The 15,494-nt window shown below is 42.6% G+C and overlaps 1 protein-coding gene across 1 annotated transcript in view; it reads left to right on the top strand.

The window, feature by feature from the left end:
* The window catches only part of TIMM44 (translocase of inner mitochondrial membrane 44), a 148,807-nt gene that overhangs the window by 95,829 nt on the left and 37,484 nt on the right, over positions 1–15,494 (top strand). Inside the window, exons 5-8 of the mRNA XM_069741305.1 lie at positions 3,508–3,657; positions 5,142–5,281; positions 8,164–8,249; positions 11,143–11,235. Coding sequence (XP_069597406.1) covers positions 3,508–3,657; positions 5,142–5,281; positions 8,164–8,249; positions 11,143–11,235 — 469 coding nt within the window. The remainder of the gene's footprint in view (positions 1–3,507; positions 3,658–5,141; positions 5,282–8,163; positions 8,250–11,142; positions 11,236–15,494) is intronic.

Here is a 15,494-nt window from a genome sequence, read left to right as displayed (position 1 = left end):
ATTAATTTTTTGGGGAATTTTTTTTTTTTTTAATTTTCACGGCTCTGCGTTATAAACTGTAGTGAAACACTTGGGGGTTCGAAGCTCTCACAACACATCTAGATGAGTTCCTTAGGGGGTCTACTTTCCAAAATGGTGTCACTTGTGGAGGGTTTCTACTGTTTAGGTACATTAGAGGCTCTGCAAACGCAATGTGACGCCTGCAGACCATTCCATCTAAGTCTGCATTCCAAATGGCGCTCCTTCTCTTCCGAGCCCTCCCATGCGCCCAAACGGTGGTTCCCCCCCCCCACATATGGGGTATCAACGTACTCAGGACAAATTGTACAACAACTTTTGGGGTCCAATTTCTTCTCTTACCCTTGGGAAAATAAAAAATTGGGGGTGAAAAGATAATTTTTGTGAAAAAATGATTTTTTTATTTTTACGGTTCTGCATTATAAACTTCTGTGAAGCACTTGGTGGGTCAAAGTGCTCACCACACCTCCTAGATAAGTTCATTAGGGGGTCTACTTTCCAAAATGGTGTCACTTGTGGGGGGGTTCAATGTTTAGGCACATCAGGGGCTCTCCAAACGCAACATGGTGTCCCATCTCGATTCCAGTCAATTTTGCATTGAAAAGTCAAATGGTGCTCCTTCTCTTCTGAGCTCTGTCATTAGCCCAAACAGTGGTTTACCCCCACATATGGGGTATCGGTGTACTCAGGACAAATTGTACAACAACTTTTGGGGTCCATTTTCTCCTGTTACCCTTGGTAAAATAAAACAAATTGGAGCTGAAGTAAATTTTTTGTGAAAAAAAGTTAAATGTTCATTTTTATTTAAACATTCCAAAAATTCATGTGAAGCACCAGAAGGGTTAGGCTGGGTTCCCATTGCGTTATGGGTCCGCGTTTAACGGACAGCGTTGCACGGCGAAATTAACGCCGTGCAACGCGTCCGTTAACGCGCCCATTGAAGGCAATGGGAACGCGCTTCACTAGCGCGTGCCATGTTCGGCACGCGCTAGCGACGCGCCGGTGATTCCTGGCGCGCCGCGCCCGTGGTTCGTTCCCCGTTCTCGCAGATCGGGGATCTGCAAGAGCAGGGACGTTACCGCGACCCCGACCGCAGCCCCATAGAAAGCATTGCGTTAGCGCAATCCGCTAGCGCTAAACGGATTGCACTAACGCAATGTGACCCTAGCCTTAATAAACTTCTTGAATATGGTTTTGAGCACCTTGAGGGGTGCAGTTTTTAGAATGGTGTCACACTTGGGTATTTTCTATCATATAGACCCCTCAAAATGACTTCAAATGAGATGTGGTCCCTAAAAAAAAAAATGGTGTTGTAAAAATGAGAAATTGCTGGTCAACTTTTAACCCTTATAACTCCCTTAAAAAAAAAAAAAATTTTGGTTCCAAAATTTTGCTGATGTAAAGTAGACATGTGGGAAATGTTATTTATGAAGTATTTTGTGTGACATATCTCTGTGATTTAATTGCATAAAAATTCAAAGTTGGAAAATTGCAAAATTTTCAAAATTTTCGCCAAATTACCGTTTTTTTTCACAAATATACGCAGGTAATATCAAAGAAATGTTACCACTATCATGAAGTACAATATGTCACGAGAAAATATTCTCAGAATCTCTGGGATCCGTTGAAGCGTTCCAGAGTTATAACCTCATAAAGGGACAGTGGTCAGAATTGTAAAAATTGGCCCGGTCATTAACGTGCAGACCACCCTTGGGGGGAAAAGGGTTAAAAAGTTCTATGAAGCACCTTTGGGTTCAACATGCTTAACATCCCTAGATTTATTCCTTGCTGGTCTAGTTTCCAAAATGGGGTCACTTGTGGGGGTTTCTGCTGTTTTGGTAACCAGGAGTTCTGCTAATGAGACATTGTGTGTGCAGTCTATCCCTGCCAAATTTACATTCTAAATACCAAATATCGCTTCTTCCCTTCCGAGCCCTGCCGTATGTCTAAACAGAACTTTTAGATTTGGGGAATCGTTGCATTCACTTTTTAAGTCTATCCTCTTGCAAAAGTGAAACATTCGAGTGAAAGAAAAATTTTCATGAAAAATATCAATATGTTGACCTAATGGTATCAAATTCTGCGTAGTACCTATGGCTTTAAAATGCTCACTACACCTGTGGATGAAATCATTGAGGGGTGTAGTTTCCAAAATGGGGTCACTTGTGGGGGATTTCTGCTGTTTATGCACTTTAGGGGCCTTATAAATGTGACATGATGCCCACAATCTATTTCAGCCAAATTTGTGTTCCAAGATTCAAATGTTGCTCATTCCCTTCCGAGCCCTGCCCTGCAAGTGTAATTTCCGTTAATGAAATTTACTATTTTTGCTATCACGCAGGACTATGAATCGTCGATTTGTATCCCATGACGAGTTGCCAATCGGAGTCTGCGTTTACATTGACATGATTGATATGCTAATGTATATCCTTGATTTACCTACATTGAATGCACCATGCTTTTGTTAGATTTATTAATCAAAGCTTGTAGTAACACTTGTGCATACTGTTGTCACCATGCAATGAGACATTGAGATGTTGTGCCTGCTCCAGATTACATTGTAAAGTCCAAGCACGCACAAGGAGAGAGAGCCACGCTGACACTCTTAAATATCAATTCAGAAGTCTGTTTATTATAGCATCATTGGTCACTCTATATAGGCATTTACTGGACATGCATTGTAGCAATATAATTGGCTCAGCTTATGTCTACATACGTGCTGGCATTAGCATATATACATCTCATTGGCTAAAGTTAATATCTACACCCACCTTTTAAGGGTCTAGGAGTGGTACTCGCTTCTTTACTTTCCTATGCGTTATTTCTAAGTCCCGTTAGACAAAGCCATGCATGGGTCTCTTAATCTAAACATATACAATCAGACTATCCTGCAAAGCAGGAGATGCACGGAGAATAACCAAACTGGAGTCAAGATTAGGTGTTCTCCTAGTATCTTGGGCGTGCTCGTAGATTATATTTGAGTCCCCACAGCTGCATGATTTGTGGCTGCTAGACAGTCTGAATACATGCAGGCTTTGCCTGTTTGTTAGGGAATCCCCACATGTATTCAGGCTGTCTAGCAGCCGCAAATTATGCAGCTGTGGGGACACAAACATAATCTCTGAGCACGCCCAAGATACTCGGAGAACCACCCGAGTATGCTCGGAAAACTCGAGTAACGAGCACTCACTCATCACTAGTCAAGATAGTTAAATAAATCTTGCTCTCCCAATACGTTGACTATACTTCTGCAGCTTGTGCTAATTATTATTCTTTGTAATGCGGTGCCATATGGTACTGGGCATGCTACCGTATAAGTCTGCACTGGATAACATATGTTTGGAGCTATTTATCTCAAAAGACTATAACTAATGAGAATTGACCAGTGTACAATAGTTTGGGTCTTTGGTCAGAATGCGTATATACCATTAAATGTATTAGCTCTCTGCTGTTTTTTTGCAAACAATTCAACCTGTCTTATTTTGGCAGAGCATTGATGAAGTTGGCAAAAGTGATCTTGGCCGTAAAATCCGTGAGGGAGTTGAAGAGGCAGCAAAAACAGCCAAACATTCAGCCGAGTCAGTGAGCAAAGGAGGTGAGAAGCTGGGCAAAACAGCGGCTTTCAAGGTCATCACTCAGGTAACGTTGCAATACATCAGGTCCCCTTGGTATATACCGTATTACTTTAGTGATATATTTTGGAGTTATAAAAGACCCATTCCTAATGGCTCATATCTTGCCACATCATGATACTACATCAGTGAGCTATAGCACATGTCAGAAACTGCAAAGCTAATTGGCACACAATTATTAATGTGTATAGAAGGGTTTTGTTTGTTTATTAAGGAAAGCACATTTTTAATTTTGTCATTTTTATAAAAGTTATTTTATTAACATTTTATAAAAGTCTTGTGACTTTCCACCCCAATCACCCAAACTTACTCTGACCAGAAATGTAACGATCTGCCTGGATTCGTAGTTTAATCTTTAATTTTTGCGCTTTTGCTTTTTCCTCCTCTTATACCACAAGCCATAATATTGTAATTTTTCCATTGACACAGCCAAATGAATGTCTGTTCATTGAATAAGCGCAACATTTGACATGCATGTTACAGTATAATGTATTGGAAAGTGGGAAAAATTCCAAGTAAGCTGAAATTGCGTTGAATATGTGAACTCATGACGTATTGTACAAACACTTTCCATTGATACTGTAGAAAGAATATTAAAGTTCAAACAAAGCAAATTGTTTTCCCGATAATTACACTAAATCTCTGAATGTATTCCAACTGGTTCTGAACGATCGCCTTGCAACCCTATTTAGGGCTTGAATTTCCACTCCTCGTTTTTTGGCCAAATCATTGAACAAACTAATAATCTCCATTTACATAACACAATTTTCAAAAATTGAATGAGAATTTTTTCACTCGCTTTAATGATTTCAAGTGCAATGGCGGCTGCCATCTTGGTTCTCCTTTTAGACACAGGCATAATACACAGTGTAATACAGAAGCATCAGAGTTTTTATGAGCAATCAAGCTCCTTTAATTCCCACTGCAGCCCTTTTTTTATCCCTTTGTTAGGGATCATGTATGTGATTGTATTGAATGTAGTTACTTACTCACCAGTCAGCATCTTCATACGTTTTCAGCCCTGCTTTAGCACAATGCAACAGCTTTTGTAAGCCAACGGATCGCCGTGTGTTCCAGAAGTCACTTCTCTCAATACAAAGCCTAGGGAACTCCGAACTAGGTTACTACAGAGTTTCGTTTTGAATTCCCATAGACTTGCCTTGAGACGATTAAAAAAAAAAAAAATGCAACCAATGTGTGATTTGGCAGGTCACGTGGTACTGGAGGCGGGCGGAAACATGATCCCTAACAAAGGGATTCAAAATAAATAAATAATGAACTCTGTAGCGGTGGTTTAAATGAAATTTTGTAAGTGGGACATAAAATGTATTTTTCAATTATTGCTTTAAAAAAAAAAAAAAAATGGTTAAATAAAAGCAAAAAAATCAGTCTAGCGTGACCGGGAAAAAAACCCAACAAATATATGCAGGTTGATGTCTGGAAAGTTCTTGCTTGTACTCCTTCTGAATTGCTTGGCTCCATTTTTTATAGGGTGTAGAAACTGTGAAGAAGGAGATTGATGAAAGTATCTTAGCCCAAACTGGGCCATATCGGCCACCATCTAGGTTGAGGAAGAGGAGTGAATTTTCAGGAGAGAAAATGAGTGAAGAAAAGATATTTGAACCTAACGAGTGAGTAATGTAGTGTATATCTGCAGGTATCTCAGCAATTAGTTCTTCTAGGGTATGTTCCTACATAAAAACTGCAGAATTATCTAACTGTCCGTATTAACAGGTTACTCTTTAGCTAAAAATAAAGAAAATGTAAAAAAACAACAACCCTGCAATGAAATCCACAGCAGTAATTACTAGTGTGGATTTGGGTGCAGAAAATGTCTAGGTTTTATGCTTAATTCACACTACGTGTTGCGAACACTGACATTTGCAGCAGAAATTGATATGCTGTGGGTTTTATACCCACTGTGCAGGTAAATTTCTGAAAAGCATTTTTTCTGCAGAATGAGAATATTTAGTTACATCCTATTCACATCACTAGGTCTGAAATAAGCAGAGAATTTTCTGCAAGTGAACCTACACCTGAGAATCCACTGCATAAGTAATAACATTTGTTGCAACATCTATGTCAGACTATTCAGTAGCTGTCGGCTCAAGGAGGAGAGCCCACTCAGCTAGAAACCAGGATGTAAGGCTCTGAATTTCTCAGGAAACAACTTGAGAACACCCCTTAAAGGGAACCTGTCATGTAAAAAAAAACTCCATTAGGCTGCAGATATGGGGTTAATCTTCAGGTTTATAGGGTTTGAAGCTGCCTGGTGCTCTCACTGATATCCTCCCTGCCAAGAGGAAATGGACATTGTTTTTCCTGGCAGGCTCGGGCTGTCAGCTCTAGGTGGATGTTTCAGTCATTGATCAGTGTACAGTGAGCGGCAGCTGAAAGCACAGTTACCCCCGGCCCCACCCCTATGACTGAAAGCCCAAGCCTGCCGGGAGGAATAAAGTTCTTTTCCTCCCGGCAGCGAGGCTCTCAGTGCGGCCAGCTTCAAAACGCTAATATCTGCAGGTCAATAGCATTTTCTTGCATGACTGGTTCCCTTAAAGGAAATAAAAAGACTGACTGTTCAACACAATACAGCCAAATGTGAGTGGCACAGGGAGATTGGGAGAGTGGGTGGGTTGGAAGCAATCTCATCCAAACTCACTCCACTGTGCCGTGCACACAGCAATGGTTCTTTCCACATATTTAGATCATCGCTGCTTGTGCTGAAATTCCCGAGAGTGTTTTACGCAAGTGTGCAAAAGGTCATGATGTCACGCTGTACACTGTGACTTGGCGAACGCATGCGCAGAACCCTCCCATAGATTTTGGCGCTCGTGACAGCGATCAGAAGATGCAACAAGGACAAGACTGGTGGTCATGATTAGCGCAGCGGGCGGAAAGGTGATTGGTGACTATATGAATTTTATTTTTATTTTTTTTGCATTTTAATGGCCTTTTATGATTTAGAAAATTGGTGGTCAGCGACCTCCATTTTGCTGAATCCGTGTTGAAGCAAATTGCAAAACAAAATTCAGCTTTTTGGTGAATGTGGATTTTTGTAAACTTTGAGTAGAATTCAAGTCTGCTCAGATTGATTTGCTCACCTCTAGTGAGCATGGATATTTATATCTCTAGATTGCAGTCATTGTGCTAAAATTTCTGCCCTTGGAACCTGTCACCAGAAAAAGCGCTAACAACCTTCAGATATGCGGTTATTATGCAGGATAAAACGGATATTAAACTACTCAGTGCCTGCACGTAGCTGAAAGCTGCTGGGAGAAAATGAACTTTATTCCCCTGGCAGCGGTCCAGTTTCAGTCATCGTCACCGCCCCTCATGCACACGGACTCTCGTTGAGGCCAGCTGTCAGTCAGAGCCGGGGGTGCAGTCACAGCCAATGCTCTGTATTCTCACCCGTGACCGAAGCCGCGCTGCCCCCGTGCCCGAACACTAATGCTGTCAGGCTAATAAAGTTACCGTAATTTTCTCCTCCCACCTTTCAGCTATGTGCGGATGCTGGGCAGGTACAGGTTTTTAAGAACGTGATTGATGCAACCCTGTGCCATTAGCATCTGGTCCATAGCTAGTGATGGACAGGGGAATGTGATCCCATTTGTTTTTTTACTGTGTACATTTGACCTTCCCTGAAGACCCAATGAAGGAGAAAAAGGACTTTATAGGGCATTTTTTCACTATGAAGGCTGAGCCTAGCGTTTATTACTGCTGAATGGGACATAATAATGCCAGGCCCGGATTCCCTTTCCTACCCATACCAGAAGTGAGTCGCTGGTTGGATATTCGACTGAAGCAGATTGCCTCTTACAAGATTTTGGTTAGACCGTTCCGTCTTTATTTATTTATCTTACTATCCATCCGGCAATTATTTAGAGGCATTGAAAGGGATTTGACTATTGAAAACTAAAAATGCCTGTGATTTGATGACCACTGTCATGATAGCCAACTGGGTATGTGACCATGATTCTTACTTGATTTTTTCTTTTCTCCCACCACTGTGGTTTAGATGGAATCAAAAACTATGACTAGAAACTCTTGGTGTGTCTAAGAATCTTTGTGTGTTAGGTATATGGTTTTAAATTAACCTAATTAAAAGTTATGTTTTAATATTGGTACTCACCTGGCTGCAAAATAATACGCCGGGCAGGTTAGTAACGCTATTAACCTGCAGATTAACCCCATGTCTACATGTTAGTAGCATTTTTTCTGGGGACAGGTTCCCTTTATGTGGATGCAGTCCGTATTAATGTCACCGTCCTGGTAGTCGCTATCTACTAGTTATATATAATAACATTGTTGCGTGCGTCATGTATCCCAAGACTGTGAATGTCTTTTCAGGAATTTGAGGCAGCTACTGAACTAGTTTATGCCTCGCTTTGTTTTTGAGGGGACAACAATTGCTTTAATCATGATAGTTTTGCTAAAATATTAGACTTTTGTTCTTGCATTTTTCTCAGGTATTTTTATATTTTGCTGATTTTAATTTACTTTCACATTTTAGGGAGACGACTGGTGTTGTTCTGCATAAAGATTCTAAATGGCATCAGCAATGGAAAGACTTTAAAGATAACAATGTAGTATTTAACAGTAAGTATACGTAAATTACTTCTGTTTCATAAAAAGTACATCCAATTTTACTGGGTGTCACACCACCACTTTGGCATCAATACTGTTTTAACAAGATGGCTCGGTAGTGGGGAAAATATGTTCAAATTGCTGTCCTTAAAAGAGAACCTGTCGTCAAGTCAAAGTGACCAGTTTTTGTGCTTGCTTCGCTGCTTTTCAGCGTCACTGGCCCCACCTTTGGACGTTTTAACAGGAAGCCAGGGCTGCAGGGATTTTCTGACTTCCTGTTCTATTTGTCCGAAGGCGGAGACAGTGATGCCAGTACTGATTGGGCACAGGGCTCACGTGACATAAGCTTGTGGGGTTTCCCCTAGTTTTTTCTGTCGAAATCACAGTAGCGTTTGCCTAAATGAAGCTGTGCTATAGGTGGCAGCAAATCAGGTTACTGCTTCCCCTAATCCCACACATAGCGACTGAAAGCTTTCCTTGTATGCAAACTCATATAGCCAGCTATCAATGACTATCACTCAGAATCAGAAGTACAGGTGCTTCTCCCAAAATTAGAATATCGGCAAAAAGTTAATTTATTTCAGTTCTTCAATACAAAAAGTGAAACTCCTATATTACATAGTGTCATTACAAACAGAGAGATCTATTTCAAGTGTTTATTTCTGTTAATATTGATGATTATGGCTTACAGCCAATGAAAACACAAACGTCGTTATCTCAGTAAATTAGAATACTTTAGAACATCAGTTTGAAAAAATGATTTTAAAATCCAACATGTTGGCCTAATGAAATGTATGTTCAGTAAATTTTCTCAATACTTGGTTGGGGCTCCTTATGCGTCAATTACTGTATCAATGTGGCGTGGCATGGGGGCGATCAGTCTGAGGCAATGCTGAGGTGTTATGGAAGCCCAGGTAGCTTTGATAGCAGCCTTCAGCTCATCTGCATTGTTGTCTAGTGTCTCTCATCTTCCTCTTGACAATACCCTATGGGGTTAAGGTCACTCGAGTTTGCTGGCCAATCAAGCAGAGTGATACTGTTGTTTGTAAACCAGGTATTGGTACTTTTGGCAGTGTGGACAGGTGCCAGGTCCTGCTGGAGAATTACATTTCCATCTCCATAAAGCTTGAAGGTAGAGGGAAGCATGAAGTGCTCTAAAATTTCCTGGTAGACAGTGCACCAACACCGGCAGATGACATGGCTCCCCAAACCATCACTCATGTGGAAACTTCACACTAGACCTCAAGTAGCTTGGATTGTGTGCCTCTCCATTCTTCCTCCAGACTCTGAGACCTTGACTTCCAAATGAAATGCAAAATGTACTTTCCTTGTGGAGTGTGTCAATGACTGCCTTCTGGACATCTGTCAATTCAGCAGTCTTCCCCATGATTGTGGAGCCTACTGAAACAGACTAAGGGCCCTTTTTAAATGCTTAGGAAGCCTTTGCAGGTGTTTTTTGTTTATTTTTCCAATTTACTGTGATCGTAACTTTTGGGTTTTCATCGGCTGTAAGCCATAATCATCAACATTAACAGAAATAAACACTTGAAATAGATCACTCTGCTTGTAATGACTCTATATAATATGAGTTTCACTTTTTGTATTGAAGAACTGAAATTAACTTTTTGATCTAATTTTGTGGGAAGCGCCTATATATGATGCTGTCACTGGAACACATGCCGCTGTCCCTTTCTTTGATGAAACTTGGGGGGGGGGGGGGGGGAGGGGGAGGCGGAGGGGGGTTGACAAGTGCTGTAACTTTTGTATGTCCTATTTTGCCTAATAAAGCTGGTTCCTGGGGTTGCTATCATGTAGACATTCATTCAAGCATTCTCTTGTATATTATTGATACCATAAGGCAGATAACGGACCTATTTTATCTATCGCCTCAATACAGATTTATTTTATAGGTCACAATTAAAGCTAAGTTTTAATGTCCTGTTAGAGGGGGGGTTTCTATTGCGGTTTCCCATAGTTTTTTCTGTATAGACCATATACCCCTCCCAGGGCATTTGTCTCCAATCCTGTTTTCCAAACTATTACTACTGTGATTTGGTTCCCTTCTCAGCTGGTGGCAACCATGTGGAGGACAAAACTTTGAAGAGGTCATAGCAATGAGTCAGTTATGTAGCAGAAATTCAGATCCAACTATTGGTGGCGTGAAATTGCAATATGCCTTTATGGTCTAGATTTTCCTCCCTAAATAGTGTATAGGTGAGGTCCATGCTGCCATCCAACTGTACAGAATAACTTTGTGTTGAACAGGACCTACATTTTTTATCTTCTGCTCTACTGATTCTGGAACAGATTGTTTCCTTTCCTTTTTTTTGCCCTTCCATGCCAAAGTTATTTCCCCTGGTAATAAATTTTCTCTACAACCAAATGGGCGCATACAACAGACCTTCCTTGTGGCAATACACTTCTTCTCCTCTATGGAACTTCTGTGATATACCCCCACAAAAGGGCAGGTTCAAGGGGCAGCTTTACTACCAGAAAGCATAACTTTGGAACTTCTGGGCAGAAAAAAAAAGCTGTTCCAAAATCAGAAGAAGTAATCAAGATGGCTTAAAAGCAGTTTTCCAAATTATGCCTAGAATAATGATGAAATAACAAAAGGTCAATCATTTAGTTTCCTGCTTCAGAGCTACATCTCTGGTTTGCTCACCTTTTTTCTGTTTGCTTGGCCGCAGCAGTAATGTCCCAAATACGTTGCATGACATTTCCTCTCCTGCCATCTGCAGTGTACAGCTTATGACCGCTAAGACCAGTCATCACTGCGACCTTGTTACCAAAAGACAAATGGTAGAGGCAGAGTATGTAACACTGTATCAGCAGAAGCTAAAAGAGAAAACCTTGTTAGGAAATTATGGTTAGTATAAACTGATCCTATGTTTTTTCTAAATAGGATTTTTTGAAATGAAGATGAAATACGATGAAAGCGATAACGCACTTATCAGAGCATCTCGTACCCTCACAGACAAAATCAGTGACCTTTTTGGTAAGATAAACTAATTTGTTTCACCTTTGGGTGTTGTATAAGTTTCTGTTAGTGATATGCATCATCACTTGTTTAGGCTTTAGCTGCAATTACTACTCATGCAAAGTAGGTTCTTTGGCAGAAAACTCTCATTTGCGACCATTTATAACTTGATTCCCTGTAAATCTTAAACTCTCTGATCACTCCACCCATAAGCCTGTGGCTGTTTAAATTACAACAGGATCAACTTCAAAAATTTGCTTGATTGCTACTTTAACCTCTTCATGCCCCATGATGGAAATATGCTGCTTTGTTGTACATGGCTCTGATTGCTGTTGTTAACCCATTAAGTGCTGCTGTCAATCACTAATGGCAGCATTTAAAGGGAACCTGTCACCAGTTTTGGCTGATATGAAGTAAGGTCACCCCCTTCCAGGGCTGATATATAGCATTCTATAATGCTGTATGTCGGCCCCCAACCTGACCTGTAAGACAAGAAAAATAACTTTTATTATACTTACCTGCGGGGCAATCCGGTCCGAGGGGTGTTGCAGGTCTTGGTCTGGCGCTTCCCATCTTCTTACGATTGCCATCCTCCTGCTTGCATCATGTGGATGACACGTCCGTGCATCCACCCACACAATCTCCTTGGCATCGCATTTCTGCACAGGCGTACGGACCCGACCACCCCACACGTGAGTATAATAAAAGGTGTTTCTCCGTCGGCTCACTGGGGTACACAGGACTATGGGTGTTATGCTGCTGCCACTAGGAGGCTGACACTAAGTAGATCCAAAAAGATTAGCTCCTCCTCTGCAGTATACACCCACACACACTGGCTCCAGTCAAAACGGTTGAAGCTTAGTGTCTGAAGGAGGCACATGTGCTCTGATTTTCAGATCACATCTATAGCTTATTCTGTTTTTTATTTTAGATTTTTTGTTTTTGTTTTCTTAAAGGATTACAGAAGATCGACGGATCCCATAAGGGTGCCGCTCTCCCCAAACCTACAACAGGCAGGAAAGTGGAGTGTCACCTCCCCGTACCCCTCCTGCATTGTTTTTTACTTGTATGCCTGTGATATTGTCCAGGGTCAACTGGTCCCTTCAGGGCACCGCTTTCCCCTCACCGGCAACAGATGGGAACGTGGAGTGGAGTGTCGCCTCCACGTACCCCCCTCTGCAACCAGGCTCATCCCACCTTTTTGTGTGCCGAACCAATAGCCCTTTCCCATCCTGGGGGAGTTAACCCCTTGATGTCCAGAGGCGTTTACTGCATCTGTGCGGCCCCCACTGCATCGCCCCTGATGAACAGCGGCGATGGAAGGAAAGCAGATGGCCTCTCTTTGACCACAGAGTGTGTAGATGGGGGGGTTCCTGCACCGTCCATTCTGAAGCCGCTGGTCTGGAAGCAGCGTCACCCATGGTTTTGTGCTTCCTCAATCATTTGCGGCAGCTCCATGCCCGGACACACACCACTGGTAAGAAGGGCTGGGTGTGGGTCTGAGTCACGGTGGAGAGCTCCCGCAGGAAGGCTCTGAACGCTATTCCCTGTGACGTCCCCCCTCCCCTGGGTGCCACTCCTGCCGACCGCAGAAATTTAATTCCCAGCTTGTGACTGTTTATGGCTGCAATTTTGAGGCTCCACCCACTTGATGTCACTGATGTAGCTCCGCCCACTTGAGTTCCCTGAACTGGCACTTCTCGCACACTGCGAGACTTCCAGTGTGATTCTCACACTATACTTGCCCCCTCGGCAATTCCCGGGGGCCATCTTTACTCCACCCGGCAAACTCTTTGCATATGTTCGCACAGCGTTCAGCAGCATTCAGCTGCACTTCAGAAGGGCACAGTGGACCTGGAGGACTGAACTTACTGGCACAGGACCTGAGTAAGATCCCTTACCCTCCAGCAGACACAATCACCGCATTGGCCCTTCCTTGCAGTATTCACTGGGGCTTACAAGGCACTGCTCTCCCTATTGGAGTATATTGACAGAATCAGAGACATACTGTGGTACATCATGTCACTCCCTAAGACATCCAAGAAGGTTAACAAAGCACATACGGTGTATTTCACCTCATGTACTACCTGCCAGACTTCGTTACCATGGAGTCATAGTACGCCACTCTGTAAAGCCTGTGACCCCGAATGCGCTCAGGAGCCCTTTGCCGCTACCGAACCCAGTGTACCTAGTCCCCCTGAGTGGGCTTTGTCACTGTCACTGGCCAAAGCAAGAAAGTCCCTCCAAGATCCATCCTCTACCGGTCAGGGTCTTCGCCAGCCAGTCTCGGAGAGTTCCTCTACCTCATGGGAACACTCGGCCAGCAGGGGCCATTCGCAGACAAAAACTCCATAGGCACCTAGGAAAGGGGCCCATAGCACTCCGTCACCTGGGCCTTCTCGCATCCGTGGGCTCCGTCTCCTGTTCCCCCTCACCCGAGGCTTGCAGTGACCAGGACTTTGCATCTGATTTTGAGATGCCCATGGACCTAGACTCACTGGATTCACAGGCGACGGTGGACCGTCACATTGAGGCCATCAACCAGACTGTAAAAGTTGATGAGGACCCTGATTCTGTCCCGGATCAAGCGGTGTCCTTTAAGAGGACCAAACGCCCTCTTATGGTTTTCTCCAAACACCCCGAGTTCAATTACATAGTTCGATGACATAGAGAGCGGCCAGACAATCGCTTTGCAGGTCAGAAGCTTATTGAGGCGAGATACCCATTTTCCTTTGATCAGCGGAAGGAATGGGCTGAATCCCCTCCATTTACATAGTAACATAGTAACATAGTAACATAGTTAGTAAGGCCGAAAAAAGACATTTGTCCATCCAGTTCAGCCTATATTCCATCATAATAAATACCCAGATCTACGTCCTTCTACAGAACCTAATAATTGTATGATACAATATTGTTCTGCTCCAGGAAGACATCCAGGCCTCTCTTGAACCCCTCGACTGAGTTCGCCATCACCACCTCCTCAGGCAAGCAATTCCAGATTCTCACTGCCCTAACAGTAAAGAATCCTTTTCTATGTTGGTGGAAAAACCTTCTCTCCTCCAGACGCAAAGAATGCCCCCTTGTGCCCGTCACCTTCCTTGGTATAAACAGATCCTCAGCGAGATATTTGTATTGTCCCCTTATATACTTATACATGGTTATTAGATCGCCCCTCAGTCGTCTTTTTTCTAGACTAAATAATCCTAATTTCGCTAATCTATCTGGGTATTGTAGTTCTCCCATCCCCTTTATTAATTTTGTTGCCCTCCTTTGTACTCTCTCTAGTTCCATTATATCCTTCCTGAGCACCGGTGCCCAAAACTGGACACAGTACTCCATGTGCGGTCTAACTAGGGATTTGTACAGAGGCAGTATAATGCTCTCATCATGTGTATCCAGACCTCTTTTAATGCACCCCATGATCCTGTTTGCCTTGGCAGCTGCTGCCTGGCACTGGCTGCTCCAGGTAAGTTTATCATTAACTAGGATCCCCAAGTCCTTCTCCCTGTCAGATTTACCCAGTGGTTTCCCGTTCAGTGTGTAATGGTGATATTGATTCCCTCTTCCCATGTGTATAACCTTACATTTATCATTGTTAAACCTCATCTGCCACCTTTCAGCCCAAGTTTCCAACTTATCCAGATCCATCTGTAGCAGAATACTATCTTCTCTTGTATTAACTGCTTTACATAGTTTTGTATCATCTGCAAATATCGATATTTTACTGTGTAAACCTTCTACCAGATCATTAATGAATATGTTGAAGAGAACAGGTCCCAATACTGACCCCTGCGGTACCCCACTGGTCACAGCGACCCAGTTAGAGACTATACCATTTATAACCACCCTCTGCTTTCTATCACTAAGCCAGTTACTAACCCATTTACACACATTTTCCCCCAGACCAAGCATTCTCATTTTGTGTACCAACCTCTTGTGCGGCACGGTATCAAACGCTTTGGAAAAATCGAGATATACCACGTCCAATGACTCACCGTGGTCCAGTCTATAGCTTACCTCTTCATAAAAACTGATTAGATTGGTTTGACAGGAGCGATTTCTCATAAACCCATGCTGATATGGAGTTAAACAGTTATTCTCATTGAGATAATCCAGAATAACATCCCTCAGAAACCCTTCAAATATTTTACCAACAATAGAGGTTAGACTTACTGGCCTATAATTTCCAGGTTCACTTTTAGAGCCCTTTTTGAATATTGGTACCACATTTGCTATGCGCCAGTCCTGCGGAACAGACCCTGTCGCTATAGAGTCAC

Source organism: Ranitomeya imitator, chromosome 1 (genome assembly GCF_032444005.1).
Source record: "Ranitomeya imitator isolate aRanImi1 chromosome 1, aRanImi1.pri, whole genome shotgun sequence".
Taxonomy (NCBI): domain Eukaryota; kingdom Metazoa; phylum Chordata; class Amphibia; order Anura; family Dendrobatidae; genus Ranitomeya; species Ranitomeya imitator.
The sequence above is the reverse complement of the archived record's forward strand: the minus strand, read 5'-3'. Positions and strand labels throughout refer to the sequence as shown.